Source organism: Pteropus vampyrus, unplaced genomic scaffold (assembly GCF_000151845.1).
Source record: "Pteropus vampyrus isolate Shadow unplaced genomic scaffold, Pvam_2.0 Scaffold214, whole genome shotgun sequence".
NCBI lineage: Eukaryota > Metazoa > Chordata > Mammalia > Chiroptera > Pteropodidae > Pteropus > Pteropus vampyrus.
The window spans coordinates 568,584-583,483 of NW_011888995.1; the positions used below are offsets into that span (position 1 = coordinate 568,584).

A 14,900-nucleotide genomic window follows, 5' to 3' on the forward strand; every position below is an offset into this window, starting at 1 on the left:
GGGGACAAGAAGTTCGCCTGCGAAGTCTGCAACAAGATGTTCTACCGCAAGGACGTCATGCTGGACCACCAGCGGAGGCACCTGGAAGGTGAGCGCAGCTGCCTGCGGGAGGAGCCCCGGGGGGCGGGCGCTGTCCGGGATCTCAGCTCAGGCCCAGCCTGCGGATCAGTGCTGCGGACAGTCGGGAACGCCCTGCGTCCCAGCGGGGAAAGTTAAGGAAGCCAGACTCTTTTTTCTCAGAGTTGTCTAACATCACGAGAAGGTGCTCTCTCTGTGACAGAGCAGGCGGAGAGGGTGTGAGATCGCGCAGGGGTGCGCAGTGCTCGCCGTGACAGAGCAGGCGGGGAGGGTGTGAGGGTGTGAGATCGCGCAGGGGTGCGCGTCCAGCCGTGTGCATGGAGCAGAGCGCTCCGGGCTGGTGCTTTGCCTGCTCTTTCCCAAGGCCATGCCATTTGCGGCAGGCTTGGGCACGGGCGCTGCCCGTCCACGTGGTGGGTCTCAGAGGTCAGGGGCAAGAGCAAGATGGACTTCAGTGCCGCCAGCGGCGGGGTGAGGGCTGTGACAGGACTGGAAGCGAGGTGTGGGGCGGACCCCGGGCTGTGCCCCACACGTGTGTGTGCACACGTGGCGCCCTCTGCTGCTTCCTCTGGTCGGCTGGCAGGGGCGCGCAGGGCCTCACGAGCCCATTGGCGACCGGGTGGCCTGGGGCGCGCTGCCGAGCCTCAGCTCCCTCACCGTGCCGCGCCCTTCGGCCGGCCGGCCGTGCAACCAGACCCTGCTCGAAAGTCCCCGGCGGGGCCTGGACCTGGCTTTCGTTTTGCAGCTGTATCTTCGTTTTGCCACTGACACGCGGCTCAGACCGCTTCCCGCCGGCACGCGTGGATGCTGCCGCGCCGTTTCGTGGTTTCCCCTCACGCTGCAGCGTGACGTAAGCCCCGCCCAGACCTGGCGCACGGGCTCCGGGGGCCCTGCAGAGCCGCGTCTTTGTCCCCTGCCCAGCCTTCTGGGTGTTCCTTCGGACCCCACGTTGGCTCCGTGTTACGCAGGGTGCTCCGGAGCAGGTCGGCCGTGTAGAAAGATCCCGGGACGAGGACGACGTCTCTCTTTTGTTCTCAGATAACCTCTTTCACGCAAACTTCTAAACGTTTATTTTGATCTCAATCGTGAACAATTACACCTCGTAACCATAAAGATTTATCATCATCTGACTTTGCACCTTGCTCCCGATTCAACTGATTTAATTTGCAGGATGAACATTAGCTTCCTTTCCATAAAAACACCCACCTACATGAAGCCGTCCCCGGCAGCCCTGCCTTTCCCCTGAGCCTGCAGGTCGGGCGCAGACACCTTCGCTAGCAGAAGCTCCTTGTCCCTCGTCCACGTCGCAAACGGAGAGCACGCGCCGCCCTCACGTTTCCCGAGGGAGCGGATGCGAGCGCCACGTCACCGGCGGGCACGTGCAGAGCATCCCCTCCTCTCCCCGGGGCCCGTGTCGGCGCCGATGCCCGCGCATGCCCACGCAACGCCACCGGCCACTCACTGTCCCCCGCCGTGGGCGTCCGCCCCCTTCCGCTGGAAGGAACGTCGGGCCGGCGCACAGCGGTCGTGCGCACTCACTCTCTCGCTGGGCGGGTGGGGATTTCAGGGGTCAGGCGGGTGAAGAGAGAAGACCTGGAGGCCAGCGGCGAGAACCTGGTCCGCTACAAGAAGGAGCCGTCGGGGTGCCCCGTGTGTGGCAAGGTAACACCCCACGCCCCGTCCTGGGTCTGAAACACAAAGCATGGCGTTCCCTTAAGCTAGAGCTCAGCTCTGCCTGCCGAGTATCTGGGGGGACGGTTCAGGGTGAAGCGGATATCTGGGTTGTCAGCTTCCGTGTCCACTCGTTGGTACCTGTGTCATTTTGGTCTCTCTTGCTGTCGAGCTCGGTCTCCAGTGAATGACCTTAGAAATAAGTGTTTCTCCTTTAGAGCCGTTTCCTCTTCCGCCACGTTTTCCTCCTGCATGCTCCCCACGCCCACGCTGTGTGCCCTGCTCGTTGGCGTCTCTGAGACGCCAGAGACCAGGGTGAAGGCCTGGGCCAGAGACCAGGGTGAAGGCCCCAGGGAAGTGGGGGGTTGGGGCTTTATTCTGCCCGATGGTGCCAGTCTCCCCTGTGGCATTTCCAAGTGACAGGGCCGAGAACCCCAAGGCCACGGTGCTCCCTGAGTGAAGTGTGACATCACCTTTCTGAGCAAATCCACCCCAGGTGTGTCTGAGCTGGCAGTGAGGCCAACTCTAGCAGAGCCACTGGCCCCTAACTGTCCAGAAGTGCCCTGGCAGTCAGGGGGAGCCCCAGGCCCTATCTGGCGGTGCAGGTCGGGGTCTGCACAGTGCCAGGCCCGTCTGGGTGCCACAGAGACGGGTGGTGTTCTTTGCAAATGCACTCTGGGGTCTTGTGGCCTCCTAGACTCACCTCCCGAGACTGGGGAGTGTGTGAAAGTCAGCTGTGTCCCCAGGACTAGACTCGTGTCCCTCGTGGTACGCTGAGCACGTGCTGTGGACAGAGTCCCCAGAGGGGCTCCCAGGGGGGCACCGCGCCACCTTGAGGTGGGGATTTTAAGCACCAGCCATGTGCGGTCCCCGTGAGCCGCCTGGCACTGGGCCCCAGGAGCCACGGTAAATCCTCAGCAGCCACCAGGCTCGGACGTGGAGAAACGATGGCCGCAGGTGGCTGGCCAGGGTGACTTGGCCAGCTGCTGCCATGTTGCCACAGGACTAGATTCTTTTGACCGTTCCGAGCCAAAGTGGAAATCCGTTTCTGTGGTGGTGGCGTGCGAGGCGGAGCCCGCTGTCCGTGAAGGCGTCTCCGTGTCCGGGTCTTCTGCCCACAGGTGTTCTCCTGCAGGAGCAACATGAACAAGCACCTGCTGACGCACGGGGACAAGAAGTACACCTGCGAGATCTGTGGCCGCAAGTTCTTCCGCGTGGACGTGCTCAGGGACCACATCCACGTCCACTTCAAGGTGCTGGCCGGCGTTGCCCTCCTTGGGTGGCTCCCACAGGCCGGCAGTGTCCCGACCCTGGTCACCTTGGCCACGCTGCCTCTCCCCACATGAGTCCTTGTGACTTTGCTGCGGCCCAGCGGGAGGGGTGCCATTAAGATGTCAGCACACCGGGTCCCTCCGGGAGTGAGAACGGGGTGGGAGGGTGGTGTGTGTTTCCCTCCCTGCCTTGGAGGAAAGGGAGGAGGTGGGGGGACCTGGGGGTTGCGAGGACTCAGGCCACCATTAAGGACGGGAGACGCGCCTGTCCAGGGAACACAAGACACCGTGGGTGGTGCCGGGGCCCAGGGCAGCTGGGAGCGCACACCCTGGGGAGGCCCGCAGCCCCGGGCGCTGTTGGGATTGCGCTGGGCCAGTGCAGAGAAGGCGGGGCGGGGCGGGGTGTGGGAGGCTCCCCGGTGCAGGTGTTGAGCTGGGGTGGAAGGGCGAGCCCAAGGGGGCAGAGAGCCTCCAATGGGGACGAGACCGCTGGGACCTGGGGGCACCAGTCGTGCTGCCCTTCTGAGCCTCACGTCTCTGCGTAGAACAGGAGCCCGGTGCCTGCCACAGAGTGGGCTCCCGTGAGGATTAGGTTGGACCCAGCGGAGGCGGGGGGTGTGGCCACCAGCGGTGCCTGTCCTCAGGCCATGCTTTTAGGCCCTCCCTTTGCTAACGAGACAAGGACAAGGCTGAGGGGGGGTGCGGTAGCAGCAGGCAGCAGCCCTCTGTGGAGCCTCTGCTGCGGCCGGAGCGATCAGGGATTGCGTAGCGAGCTTTCCAGAGGGACCGCTCACCCCTCCCCAGAGTCTTAGGTTGTGCTTCAAGGCGAAACCTGGGGCCGTGTGGCAGGGGCAGGAGAGTGGGCGGCGGCCCCCTCCAGCCCTCGGATGGGACCGGCCACCCGGCATGGCGAGCCCCTCCGTCCAACACGTGGCTGTTGACTCCCTGAAAAGGCCCCCCCAACCCCGCAGCTGCCTCTCCGTGTTCTGGCCTGCAGAGTGCCCGCTGAAGCGTTTTTTGCAGACTTTTTCAGAGAAGTAAATGGAACATCAGTGCAATCCCAGCCACGCCACATGGAGAGGGGCCTTAGAGTCCTCTGACCCCACCCCGCGGAGCCATTAGGTGTCCCCAAGTCAGGCAGCACTGGGCGTGGACCAGGGACAGGGGCAGGGCTCTGCTGTCCCCCGCCCTTACCCCTCAGGGTCAGCCTGAGCACTGTGTTGTCTGAATGCAAGCGGGGGTGTGACCCAAGGGAGCGGCCCGTCCCTCGAGGGATGCTCAGTGGGACTTCCCGCCAGGCGCTGCCTTCTCCCCGCCTGCGAACCTCCTTACTGCGGGGTGAAGAGCGGGCTAGAGCTCCGCCGGGCGTGTCACTGACCGGCACCCCGACCGTTCCAGGACATTGCGCTGATGGACGACCAGCAGCGGGAGGAGTTCATCGGCAAGATCGGGATCTCCTCGGAAGAAAACGACAATTCCGACGAGAGCGCGGACTCCGAGCCCCACAAGTACAGCTGCAAACGGTGTCAGGTGGGACGCCCGGGAGCCGGGGAGTTGGGGCCCGGGGCTGCCCAGTGTGGGGGGCCACTCTCCCGAGCCGGGCACCCACGCCCCAGGTGTCCCAGAGGCTGCCCGCGTCACTGTGTTTCTAGGGCTTGGTTCACATAAGTCTCACCACGGTCCACCCTCTCAGAGCCAGTCTCCTGACTGGCCCCTGCACAGCTGTGCGGCCGACCCGGTGGGGACACGTCTCCTCGCCCCCTCAGGCCCGTGGCCCTTCCCCTCAGCTTGCCCACGCAGACAAGGAAGGAGCCAAGCTCCGGGGGATGGTTTTGTTCCCGGGGGGACCCGAGCTGTGGGCAGTGGTCGGTGCCCGGGAGCGTGCAGTCCACTGCTGAGTGCGGGTCCCCTGTGATGTGCATACTAGCCACGCACCTGTCAGGGCCAATGGGCGTGGGCAAGGGACAGGGAGGTCAGGCGGGTGGAGGGGAGGCCAGGGCCTTCAGGGGAGCTGGGGCCCACCCTCTAGAGCGTCTCCTTGTCTGCTGGGGTGCGGGGCTCCCCTGGCGTCTCGGCACCCTGGTGCGTGGCGGAGCGGGGTGTGAGCCGTGTGCCGGTCCGCAGCTCACCTTCGGCCGCGGGAAGGAGTACCTGAGGCACATCACGGACGTGCACAAGGAGAAGGGTTACGGCTGCAGCATCTGCAACCGCCGCTTCGCGCTGAAGGCCACCTACCACGCCCACATGGTCATCCACCGCGAGGACCTGCCCGACCCTAACGTGCAGAAGTGCGGCCCGGGCGGCGGGACGGGGCAGGGCTGGGAGGGGTGCGCCAACGGCCAGTCGGTCTCCCCGGGAGCCCCGGCCTCGTTCATGCTGTCAGCCACACCCTCCTTCCTGGACTCGGCACAAGCAGGCCACAGTACAGGCCTGCAGAGCCACCAGAAGCCCTTTCCTCCCACCTGTGATCGGGTTCCCCAAGTGCCAGCTCGTGCCTGCTGCAGCGTGCAGTCAGTGCTCTGAGCCTGGGCCAGTGCGCGGACGGCCCTGTGTAGGGCTGGAGTAGCCGACCCGGCGGCCATGGCGAAGTGCACAGACTGGGCGGCTCCGGCAGCGGAGATGGGCTTTCTCAGTGCTGGAGGCCAGCGCCCCGAGATCCAGGTGTTGCAGGGCTGCTGTGCTCTGAGGTGGAGGGAGACTCCGCCCCGGGCCTGCCCCCTGGGCTCGTACACGGCTGTCTCCTTGTGTTTCCATACGGTGTTCCCTCTGTGTCCAAATTCCCCCTTTTTATAAGGATACCAGTCATTACAGCTTCAACAGGTGGATTTGGGGGTGAGGGGATGGGACACGATTCAGCTCTTAACAGAGCCTGAAAATGTTCGTGTCCTTTGTCATCCCATTGTACCTTCCTGGCCTCGCCTTTCCGGATAAAGGTGCTGGGTGGGACAGGCCCCGGGGCGGCGGGGCGGCCTGAGGCTCATGTCTGTTCCAGGTACATTCACCCCTGCGAGATCTGCGGGCGGATCTTCAACAGCATTGGGAACTTGGAGCGGCATAAACTCATCCACACGGGTGGGTGTTCCTGCTGGGAGGCCGGGCCCTGGCCTCGTCCCCAGGTGTCCTGCCCTGTCTCGCATCGCCCTCCCGCCCCTCTACGCATCCTCCTGCCGGCTGCTGCTCCCCTTCCCAACGAGGGCCCTCCCTGCCCGCCACCCCCTCCGGGTCCACACCACAGAGCCCAAGGGAATGTGCCCCCAAGGTAGAGGGAAGGGGTGGCCCACTTGTCACCGAGCTTCCAGCTGTAGGGAGGCCACCTCCCTCCCCGTTGCTGCCATTATGCCGTAACCACAGGTGCGACATGGTTGAGATTTCGATGTGTTTGTTGTTCAGGTGTGAAGAGCCACGCGTGTGAGCAGTGCGGGAAGTCCTTTGCCAGGAAGGACATGCTGAAGGAACACATGCGCGTTCACGACAACATCCGGGAGTACCTGTGCGCCGAGTGCGGGAAAGGTACGTGTGGTAGACGCCGGGGTCACGGCGCAGAGGCCGGGGTCACATTGTAGACAGCGGGGTCACGGCGCAGACGCCTGGTCACGTGGAGCTCTGAGAGAAAGGGTGTGCGACACCTGGCACGTCACACGTGAGGGGTCCCCAAGGCCGTCGGAGGTGGCCCAGGCCCGAGTCACTTAAGACAAGACGTGGGGTAAGCGTTTAAACGGGGGCTCTAGGACAAGGCGAAGGGCGCCGAGGCGCGAGCGGGTCCAGCACGGCGGCCGCAGAGCGGGGAAGCCACGCGGTGAGCAGTCGCGACAGTGAGGTCGCCTGGCGCCACCCCGCGCCTGCGCACGAGCACACACGCACACACGCACACGCACGCACACATGCACGCACACGTGCAAACACACACGCACGCATGTGCACACACGCACACACACAAACACGCACAAACGCGCACACACGCACACGCGCACACATGCACGCACACGCGCAAAAACACACGCACGCATGTGCACACACGCACACACACAAATACGCACAAACACGCACAAACACAAACGCGCACATGCACGCAAACACGTGCACACAAACACGTGCACACGTGCACACACGCGCGCGCGCACACACACACACACACACATGCACACAAACACGGCAACCCCGCACCTGCGCAGTGCCGCGGCCGCCTGGGGCCGCGATGCTGGGCCTGTGCTAGATCAGTGAACTTAGCTAAAAACCCCGTGCGTGAAATGTCTCACATCAGTGAGTGAAACTTAAGGAAAATTTTTATGAAAGATAATCCCAGTCCGGGGTAAAATGTTAACCTGTTGCTTTTAAAACGAATGAAACACGTGTGCCGAAGAGTCGGCCGGGGACCTGTGGCTGTTCACACGGCCACCAGCGCTGTCCCCAGGGGACCTGTGGCTCTGCACCCGGCCGCCAGCACTCTGTCCAGGGGAGAGCAGTGGGACCACCCTCCTCCAGATACAAATCAAGCCTCCTGCTTTGCCATTGGGTTTTCTTTTTAATGTTCTGTGGTTTGTTTTTTTTCCGTTTTTGCTTTTTTATTAAGATACAGCTGGCACGGGACGCATGAGTTTAAAGTGTACAGTGCGTTGGTGTGGTACGTGTGTACACAACAGCAGGGTTAGCTTACACCTTAACGTGTGTTTACGTGCACACACGCCACGTCCTCATTATCCAGTCATCTGTTGGTGGACACTCATGTCATTCCGTGTCTGGCTGTTGTGCATAATGCGGCGTTGAACGTGGGGGTGCAGGTGTCTCTTCAGGACCCCGATTCATTTCCTTTGGATAGATACCCAGAAGTGGGATTGTCGGGGCATACGTGGTAGTTCAAGTTTTCATTTTTTGAGGACCCTCCATACTGTTTTGCACAATCTCGCCAACAGGCCGCAAGGGTTCGCTTTCTCCAGACCCTCGCCAGCATCTGTCATCCCTCGCCTTTCAGTAAAAGCTGTCCTGACTGGGGGGAGGTGGCATCTCCGTGGCTGTGACTCGGTTTCCCTGGTGCCTGGTGCTGGCGAGCACGTTTCCGTGCACCTGTCGGCCATTCGTAAGTCTTTGGAAAGTGTCTGCTCAGGTCCTTTGCACGTGTTTTAACGGGGTTTTCTTTCTTGCTGTTGAGTTGTATGGGTTCTTCGTCATTTTAGGTGTCAGCTCCTCATCAGGCACGGGTTTGTGAGTACTTCTCGCTGGTCCGTGGGCCTCTTTCCACCCAGCGGCTCCGTGTGCGTCCAGGTGCTTCGGCTCCGTGTCGCAGAGTCCCACGCGCTCGTTTCGCTCTCCGTTGCTTTACCCTTCGGGGCCTCACCCCAGAAACGGTCGCCTGCACGCAAGCAAGGATCTTTTTTCCTAGCTTTTCCTCTAGGAGTTTTACAGTTTCAGGTCTTATATTTAAATCTTTGGTCCATTTGGGGTTAATTTTTGCGAGGAGTCCATTTTCATTCTTTTGCCTGGATCTGTCCAGCTTTCCCAGCACCATTTATTGAGGAGTCCGTCCTTCTCGCGTGTTCTCAGCTCCCTCGTCGAAAGGTAGCTAACTGCGTGGGGGTCCGTCCCTGGTCTCTCTTCTGTGCCACCGACCTGTGCGCCTTTTGTCACGCTGGTAACACGCTGTTCCGGTTCCTGTAGCTCCGTGATACGTAATGATGCACCGGGTCCAGCGGGGCCTCCAGCTTTGTTTTCTCAGGATCGTTTTGGCTCTTTGGGGTCTTTCGTGGTTCCAAACAAATTAGAGGATAGTCTGTTTCTGTGAAAAACGTCGCTGGAATTTTGATCAGGACTGCAGTGACCCTGTAGGTGGCTTTGGGTGGGCGTGGACATTTCCCGGTGATCTTTCTGGAGTCCATCCGTGTAGTGGAGCTTCCCGTTTGTGTCGGCTTCTGTCCCTTTCGTCACTGTCTTACAGTTTTGTTTCAGATCTTTCACTCTGTGGTTAAATTTATTCCTAAGTATTATTGTCTTCAGTGCTGCAGTAAATGGGATTGCTTACTTAATTTCTCCTTCATGTAACTCGTTGTCATTGTGTAGAAACGCAGCTAATTTCTGTACGCTGAGTTTTGTATCCTGCAACTTTACCTGATTCATTTATAAGTTCTAACAGTTTTTTAGTGGCGTCATTAGCGTTTTCTACGTATAAGGTCATGTCATCTGTGACAAGAAATAACTGTATTTCTTCTTTTCTGATTTAGATGCCTTTTATTTCTTTTTCTGGCCCGTTTGCTCTGGCTAGGACTGCCAACACTCTGTTGAAAAGGCATGGTGAGAATGAGCATTCTTGTCTTGTTCCTGATCTTAGAGGAAAAGCTTTTAACTTTGTGTGTGATCTTAGCTGTGGGCTTGTTAGATATGGCCTTTATCATGTCGAGGTATGTTCCTTTTATTCCCAATTTGTCGAATGTTTTTATCACGAAAATCTGTTATATTTGGTCAGATGCTCTTTCTGCATCTATTGAGATGATCGTATGATTTTTATCTTTTATTCTATTAGTGCGATGTGTCACACTTATTGGAGAATATCGAGCCCATCCTTGCATCCCAGGCACGAATCCCACTTGACCGTGGTGAATGACTCTTTAATGTGCTGTTGAATTCGGTTTGCTGGCATTTCGTTGAGAATTTTCACAGGCTTCTTCACAGGGGCTCTTGCTCTGTAGCGTGTGGCTTTGGCGTCAGGGTGACGCTGGCCTCATAAAACGAGTTTGGGAGTGCTCCCTCTTCAGTGTTTTGGAAGAGTTTGAGAAGGATCGACGTTAATTCTTTAAACGTTTGGTGGAATTCACTGGTGAAACCATTTTATGTGTTTTTAAGTTAAACAGAAAAGTACGAAGAAAGCACAAATGCCCTGTAATTCCACTCACTGGATAACTCCTGCTGGCACACGTAAAATAGGATTCCATGTAAAAGGTTTTTTTTTTCCCCTTTCCAGAATTAACTGCACAGGAAAGCAGAGAGTGAGACCTTCCCTGTGCTCCGCCCCCGTCCCCTCTCCCCAGAATAACTGTGCGTGAGGGCAGCGTGCGACTGCTCTGTTGAGGACGTGGCACAGGCTCCGAGCCGTACTCCGCGGGGTGCCGGATGAGGCGGCCGTGCCGCCTACAGCCCCGTACCCTCCCGAGAGACCCACCGTGAGCCCGCGGCAGTCTCCGCGCTGTCCCCGTGCTGGCCGCGCTGCCTCGGCTCCGCCCACAGCGCCCCCTTCCCCGGCTCTTCCAGCCCCTGCCGCACTCGCTGCTCCCGCATCCGGAGGAGGCCGCAGAGCAGGGTAGAGGCGGGAAGGCCCGGAGCTGGGCAGGTGTGCTTGGGCGTCCACCCCGGGTGAGCCAGGAGGGACCACACCTGGTCTCCCCGGGGCCCCCCCCAGGTTCTGCTCAGCGGGCCTGGCAGGGTAGGGAGGGGTGTCCAGGGCGAGCCCTCAGCTCACAGCCACGTCCCATGACGTACACGCTTCCATATCTGAAACATAGTTAATGTTTAATGATTTCTCGCACGAGTTCAGAACACTTTCAGCAAGTGCCGTTAGCACTTAGGCTGCCCGTATAAGGTCATGTCATCTGTGACAAGAGATAACTGTATTTCTTCTTTTCTGATTTAGATGCCTTTTATTTCTTTTTCTGGCCCGTTTGCTCTGGCTAGGACTGCCAACACTCTGTTGAAAAGGCATGGTGAGAATGAGCATTCTTGTCTTGTTCCTGATCTTAGAGGAAAAGCTTTTAACTTTGTGTGTGATCTTAGCTGTGGGCTTGTTAGATATGGCCTTTATCATGTCGAGGTACGTTCCTTTTATTCCCAATTTGTCGAATGTTTTTATCACGAAAATCTGTTATATTTGGTCAGATGCTCTTTCTGCATCTATTGAGATGATCGTATGATTTTTATCTTTTATTCTATTAGTGCGATGTGTCACACTTATTGGAGAATATCGAGCCCATCCTTGCATCCCAGGCACGAATCCCACTTGACCGTGGTGAATGACTCTTTAATGTGCTGTTGAATTCAGTTTGCTGGCATTTCGTGGAGAATTTTCACAGGCTTCTTCACAGGGGCTCTTGCTCTGTAGCGTGTGGCTTTGGCGTCAGGGTGACGCTGGCCTCATAAAACGAGTTTGGGAGTGCTCCCTCTTCAGTGTTTTGGAAGAGTTTGAGAAGGATCGACGTTAATTCTTTAAACGTTTGGTAGAATTCACTGGTGAAACCATTTTATGTGTTTTTAAGTTAAACAGAAAAGTACGAAGAAAGCACAAATGCCCCATAATTCCACTCACTGGATAACTCCTGCTGGCACACGTAAAATAGGATTCCATGTAAAAGGTTTTTTTTTTCCCTTTCCAGAATTAACTGCACAGGAAAGCAGAGAGTGAGACCTTCCCTATACTCCGCCCCCGTCCCCTCTCCCCAGAATAACTGTGCGTGAGGGCAGCGTGCGACTGCTCTGTTGAGGACGTGGCACAGGCTCCCAGCCGTACTCCGCGGGGTGCCGGATGAGGCGGCCGTGCCGCCTACAGCCCCGTACCCTCCCGAGAGACCCACCGTGAGCCCGGGGCAGTCTCCGCGCTGTCCCCGTGCTGGCCGCGCTGCCTCGGCTCCGCCCACAGCGCCCCCTTCCCCGGCTCTTCCAGCCCCTGCCGCACTCGCTGCTCCCGCATCCGGAGGAGGCCGCAGAGCAGGGTAGAGGCGGGAAGGCTCGGAGCTGGGCAGGTGTGCTTGGGCGTCCACCCCGGGTGAGCCAGGAGGGACCACACCTGGTCTCCCCGGGGCCCCCCCCAGGTTCTGCTCAGCGGGCCTGGCAGGGTAGGGAGGGGTGTCCAGGGCGAGCCCTCAGCTCACAGCCACGTCCCATGACGTACACGCTTCCATATCTGAAACATAGTTAATGTTTAATGATTTCTCGCACGAGTTCAGAACACTTTCAGCAAGTGCCGTTAGCACTTAGGCTGCCACGTTGGTTTTACGTAATCCTAACGTAGCGGCACTGCCGTCACCAGCACATACGAGCGAATGCTTGTGCGTGTCTGTTTTTTATTTACTTACAAGCCCACCTTAGAGGACTTTTCACATCAGGACAGGTAAACAGTGCCCTGATTTTTCTCAGCATCTCGATAGGGTTCCGCCTGTGGCTTCTGTAACCAGACGCTCTGTTTCTACGGTAACGGTTACCGCGTGTGCTGTTTTTATTGTTACAAATAACGTTACAGGAAACGCTACTGCACGTTATTTCTTCACCTTTTTTCTTAGAAATTCTAGACCTGACTGGGACTTTCAAGTGATGTGCTGTTAGAAGTAATGAGAACCCTGTCACCTGTCACCCGGCCGCTGGGGGCCACTGTGCCACGCTAGTGGCCTTCCATGTGGAGGAATAGCCACCGAGGGGGAGGGGACACAGAAAATGCCTTGTTCAAAACCACTTCACATAAAAAAATAAATTAAAAAAAACACTTAACGTACCACGAGACACTCAGGGCAGATCTGGGTGAGACACTTGTGGGTGTGAAGACCACCACCCGGCCTTTAGAGAGAGAAGGAGGAGCCCATGCCAGATTTGGGAATTAAAAGTGTTTAAAAATTACCTGTTTTCCCCAAAGTAAGTCATAAATGTGAATCCCAGTAGAGAACCTTAAAATGTCCACTGTGTGGCACTCACGTGTATTTCAAAGCTGTTCGCAGATTTTTTTTTAAAGGGAAGAAACGTGGCTGTCGCCAGAGCTGGCTGGTTTGGGGAGGCCAGAACGGGCGTGGCCTTTGACGTCCCTTCCGCGTACCTGCTGCTTGATGATTCACAGCGAGTTCATGGAGATGCGTGGGAGGGACAGGTGTGGCAGGACAGGAAGGGTCAGCTCGAGCCTTCAGTTCACGGACACACTGGGTGCTGACCCTGAAGTGACCGTCTCATCAAGGGTCAGAGCCAAGATGGCACCGTGCCGGGCCCAGCCCCGGGAAACGGCCGGTGCTGGGGAAGGGGGGGAGGCAGGCACGCTGGGGGGGCTTTGGGGGGGGTGAAAACCGCAGCATCGGGGCGGGCAGCTAGGAAGAGGTTTGCAGCCAGAACAACAGTGTTTGTCTGCCGTCCGGTCTGCCGGCCGTGTAAAGGTGTGAGCACCGCAACCTGCTTGTGGCGGGACCGCTTGAAACAGCGAGGGCTTTATTACCGCGGCCTCAGGGCCTTCACACTGGCTCTACCCCTGCCAAGTAGCTCTCGTCACCCCCCCTGGCCCCCCCCACTTCTTCCAGATCACTTTTTCAAATGTGTCATTTAAGGGGGATCCCCTGACCCCTCCCCCTGCCCATGAAACGGCATCCTGGCCACCTCCACACCTGCCATCCCCATCCTGCTTTATCCTGCTTCCCTTCATCCCTTCTCATGTGACAGTGCGCCTTTGTCTGTCCGTCCCTCCCCCGTGAGGCTGGGGACCTTGTTCGGCTCGCTGCTCAGCCGCTGGCGCCTGGCGCAGTGCCGGGCGCGGTTGGAGCCCGGGGTCTGTAATGCGCAGGCACGAGCCGCGCGTAGTGTGGGCTGTAGGGAGCAGTGCGACGGTCAGGTGTGTCTTGCGGGGGTGACGTCGGGCGATATCAAACGGTAAGGCTGGCAGAAGTGGCCAGAGGGCGGAGGGTCCCGGAGGGTCCCGGGCCGCATGGCCAGAATGTGCCCAGGTTGTGCGTAGGCACCAGTGTGACCTGGAAGGGCAGGGCTGCTGGAGCGCTGTCCTCTGGGCCAGACTGCTGTCACCTGTAGTTGTCTCCCCTGTGAGCATGTGCACATTCTTTAAGGGGAAAACCCTGTCCTACAGTCTGCGCCACGCCCACACACGCCCTCTGCGGCCTGTAGCCTGGGAAGCTCTCCCTGTGGGGTGGACACAGGCAGGTGGCATTTCAGGGACTCCGGCTTCCTCTGCTGGCTCAGCCCTGCCAGCTTCGTGGATGCTCAGGGCGCAGCTAGGCAGCTCCTTCAGGCCTGCGTTCCGAGCCCGGCGGGAGCTGGTTGACGCTCCTGTCTCCGTGGACTGCAGCAGAGGGTTTCCGGGTAATCTAGAAGGGAACCGTGACCAGCTGATATGAGGACTCTGTGGGCACAGCCGTCCCCCACACCGCTGTCACTGAGGGCGGTAGCAATACTCGGCCCCCCACCTGCAGTGGCACCTCCCAGGCCAGGTTCTGGGTGGCGGTGAGTTAGCAGTGACCTGTCCACTGCCTCTTGGACAGAGCGGGTCTGTGGCCAGGGGAGTGGATGCGTCTGGGGTATTTGTGAGCCGCTGCCCCCCGCTCCAGGGTGCCCCCTGCTCGCACGGCCCACATAGGCCCCTCCTTGCCCACCTAGTCGGTGTCTCTGGGCCAGGACCCTGCACTGGGTCGCCCTTCCCCACTGGTCTGAGTGAAGTCGTAGCTGATTTCCCGTCCTCCTGCAAAGGTTGACTTCACGGTAAACAAAAGGTGGGTTGAGTGTCTATGTTTAGATCACAGTATATAATGTTCAATGGCCTTATTCCTAATCTTAATGACATTTCTATCACCAAGATCGACCTCAGGAGACTTGTACATCTCTCTCCAGATGACTTGATTGGGTCACAGTGGTGAAATTTGGGCATTTACAGCTCCCGTGTTGGAAGCGATGACCGCCAGGGCGGGCACCCTGCTGAGAGGAGCTGTCCAGCCCTTAACAGTAAATCCCTAAGGGCCTCCAAGGGCGAGACTGCCGCCTGGCCGCTGGTGGGGTCCTCTCGGAGACCAGCCCGAGGCCCATCCTTCCCCGTGTCTGTTTTGCAGGCACCGAGGCCTGTGCCTGCTGGAGGGTCCAGGACGCAGGTGTGGGGGGTCCAGGGCGTGAGTGGGCACAGAGGGGGTCCAGTATGCCGGCACCGTGGGCGTC

The 14,900-nt window shown here is 58.8% G+C and overlaps 1 protein-coding gene across 1 annotated transcript in view; it reads left to right on the forward strand.

Moving 5' to 3' along the window:
- Window positions 1-14,900, forward strand: part of PRDM15 (PR/SET domain 15) — a 55,666-nt gene that overhangs the window by 28,815 nt on the left and 11,951 nt on the right. The window contains exons 12-20 of the mRNA XM_023538198.1: window positions 1-88; window positions 1,646-1,740; window positions 2,871-3,002; window positions 4,419-4,550; window positions 5,145-5,308; window positions 6,013-6,092; window positions 6,411-6,530; window positions 14,626-14,693; window positions 14,798-14,891. Of these exons, the coding sequence (XP_023393966.1) occupies window positions 1-88; window positions 1,646-1,740; window positions 2,871-3,002; window positions 4,419-4,550; window positions 5,145-5,308; window positions 6,013-6,092; window positions 6,411-6,530; window positions 14,626-14,693; window positions 14,798-14,891 (973 nt within the window). The remainder of the gene's footprint in view (window positions 89-1,645; window positions 1,741-2,870; window positions 3,003-4,418; window positions 4,551-5,144; window positions 5,309-6,012; window positions 6,093-6,410; window positions 6,531-14,625; window positions 14,694-14,797; window positions 14,892-14,900) is intronic.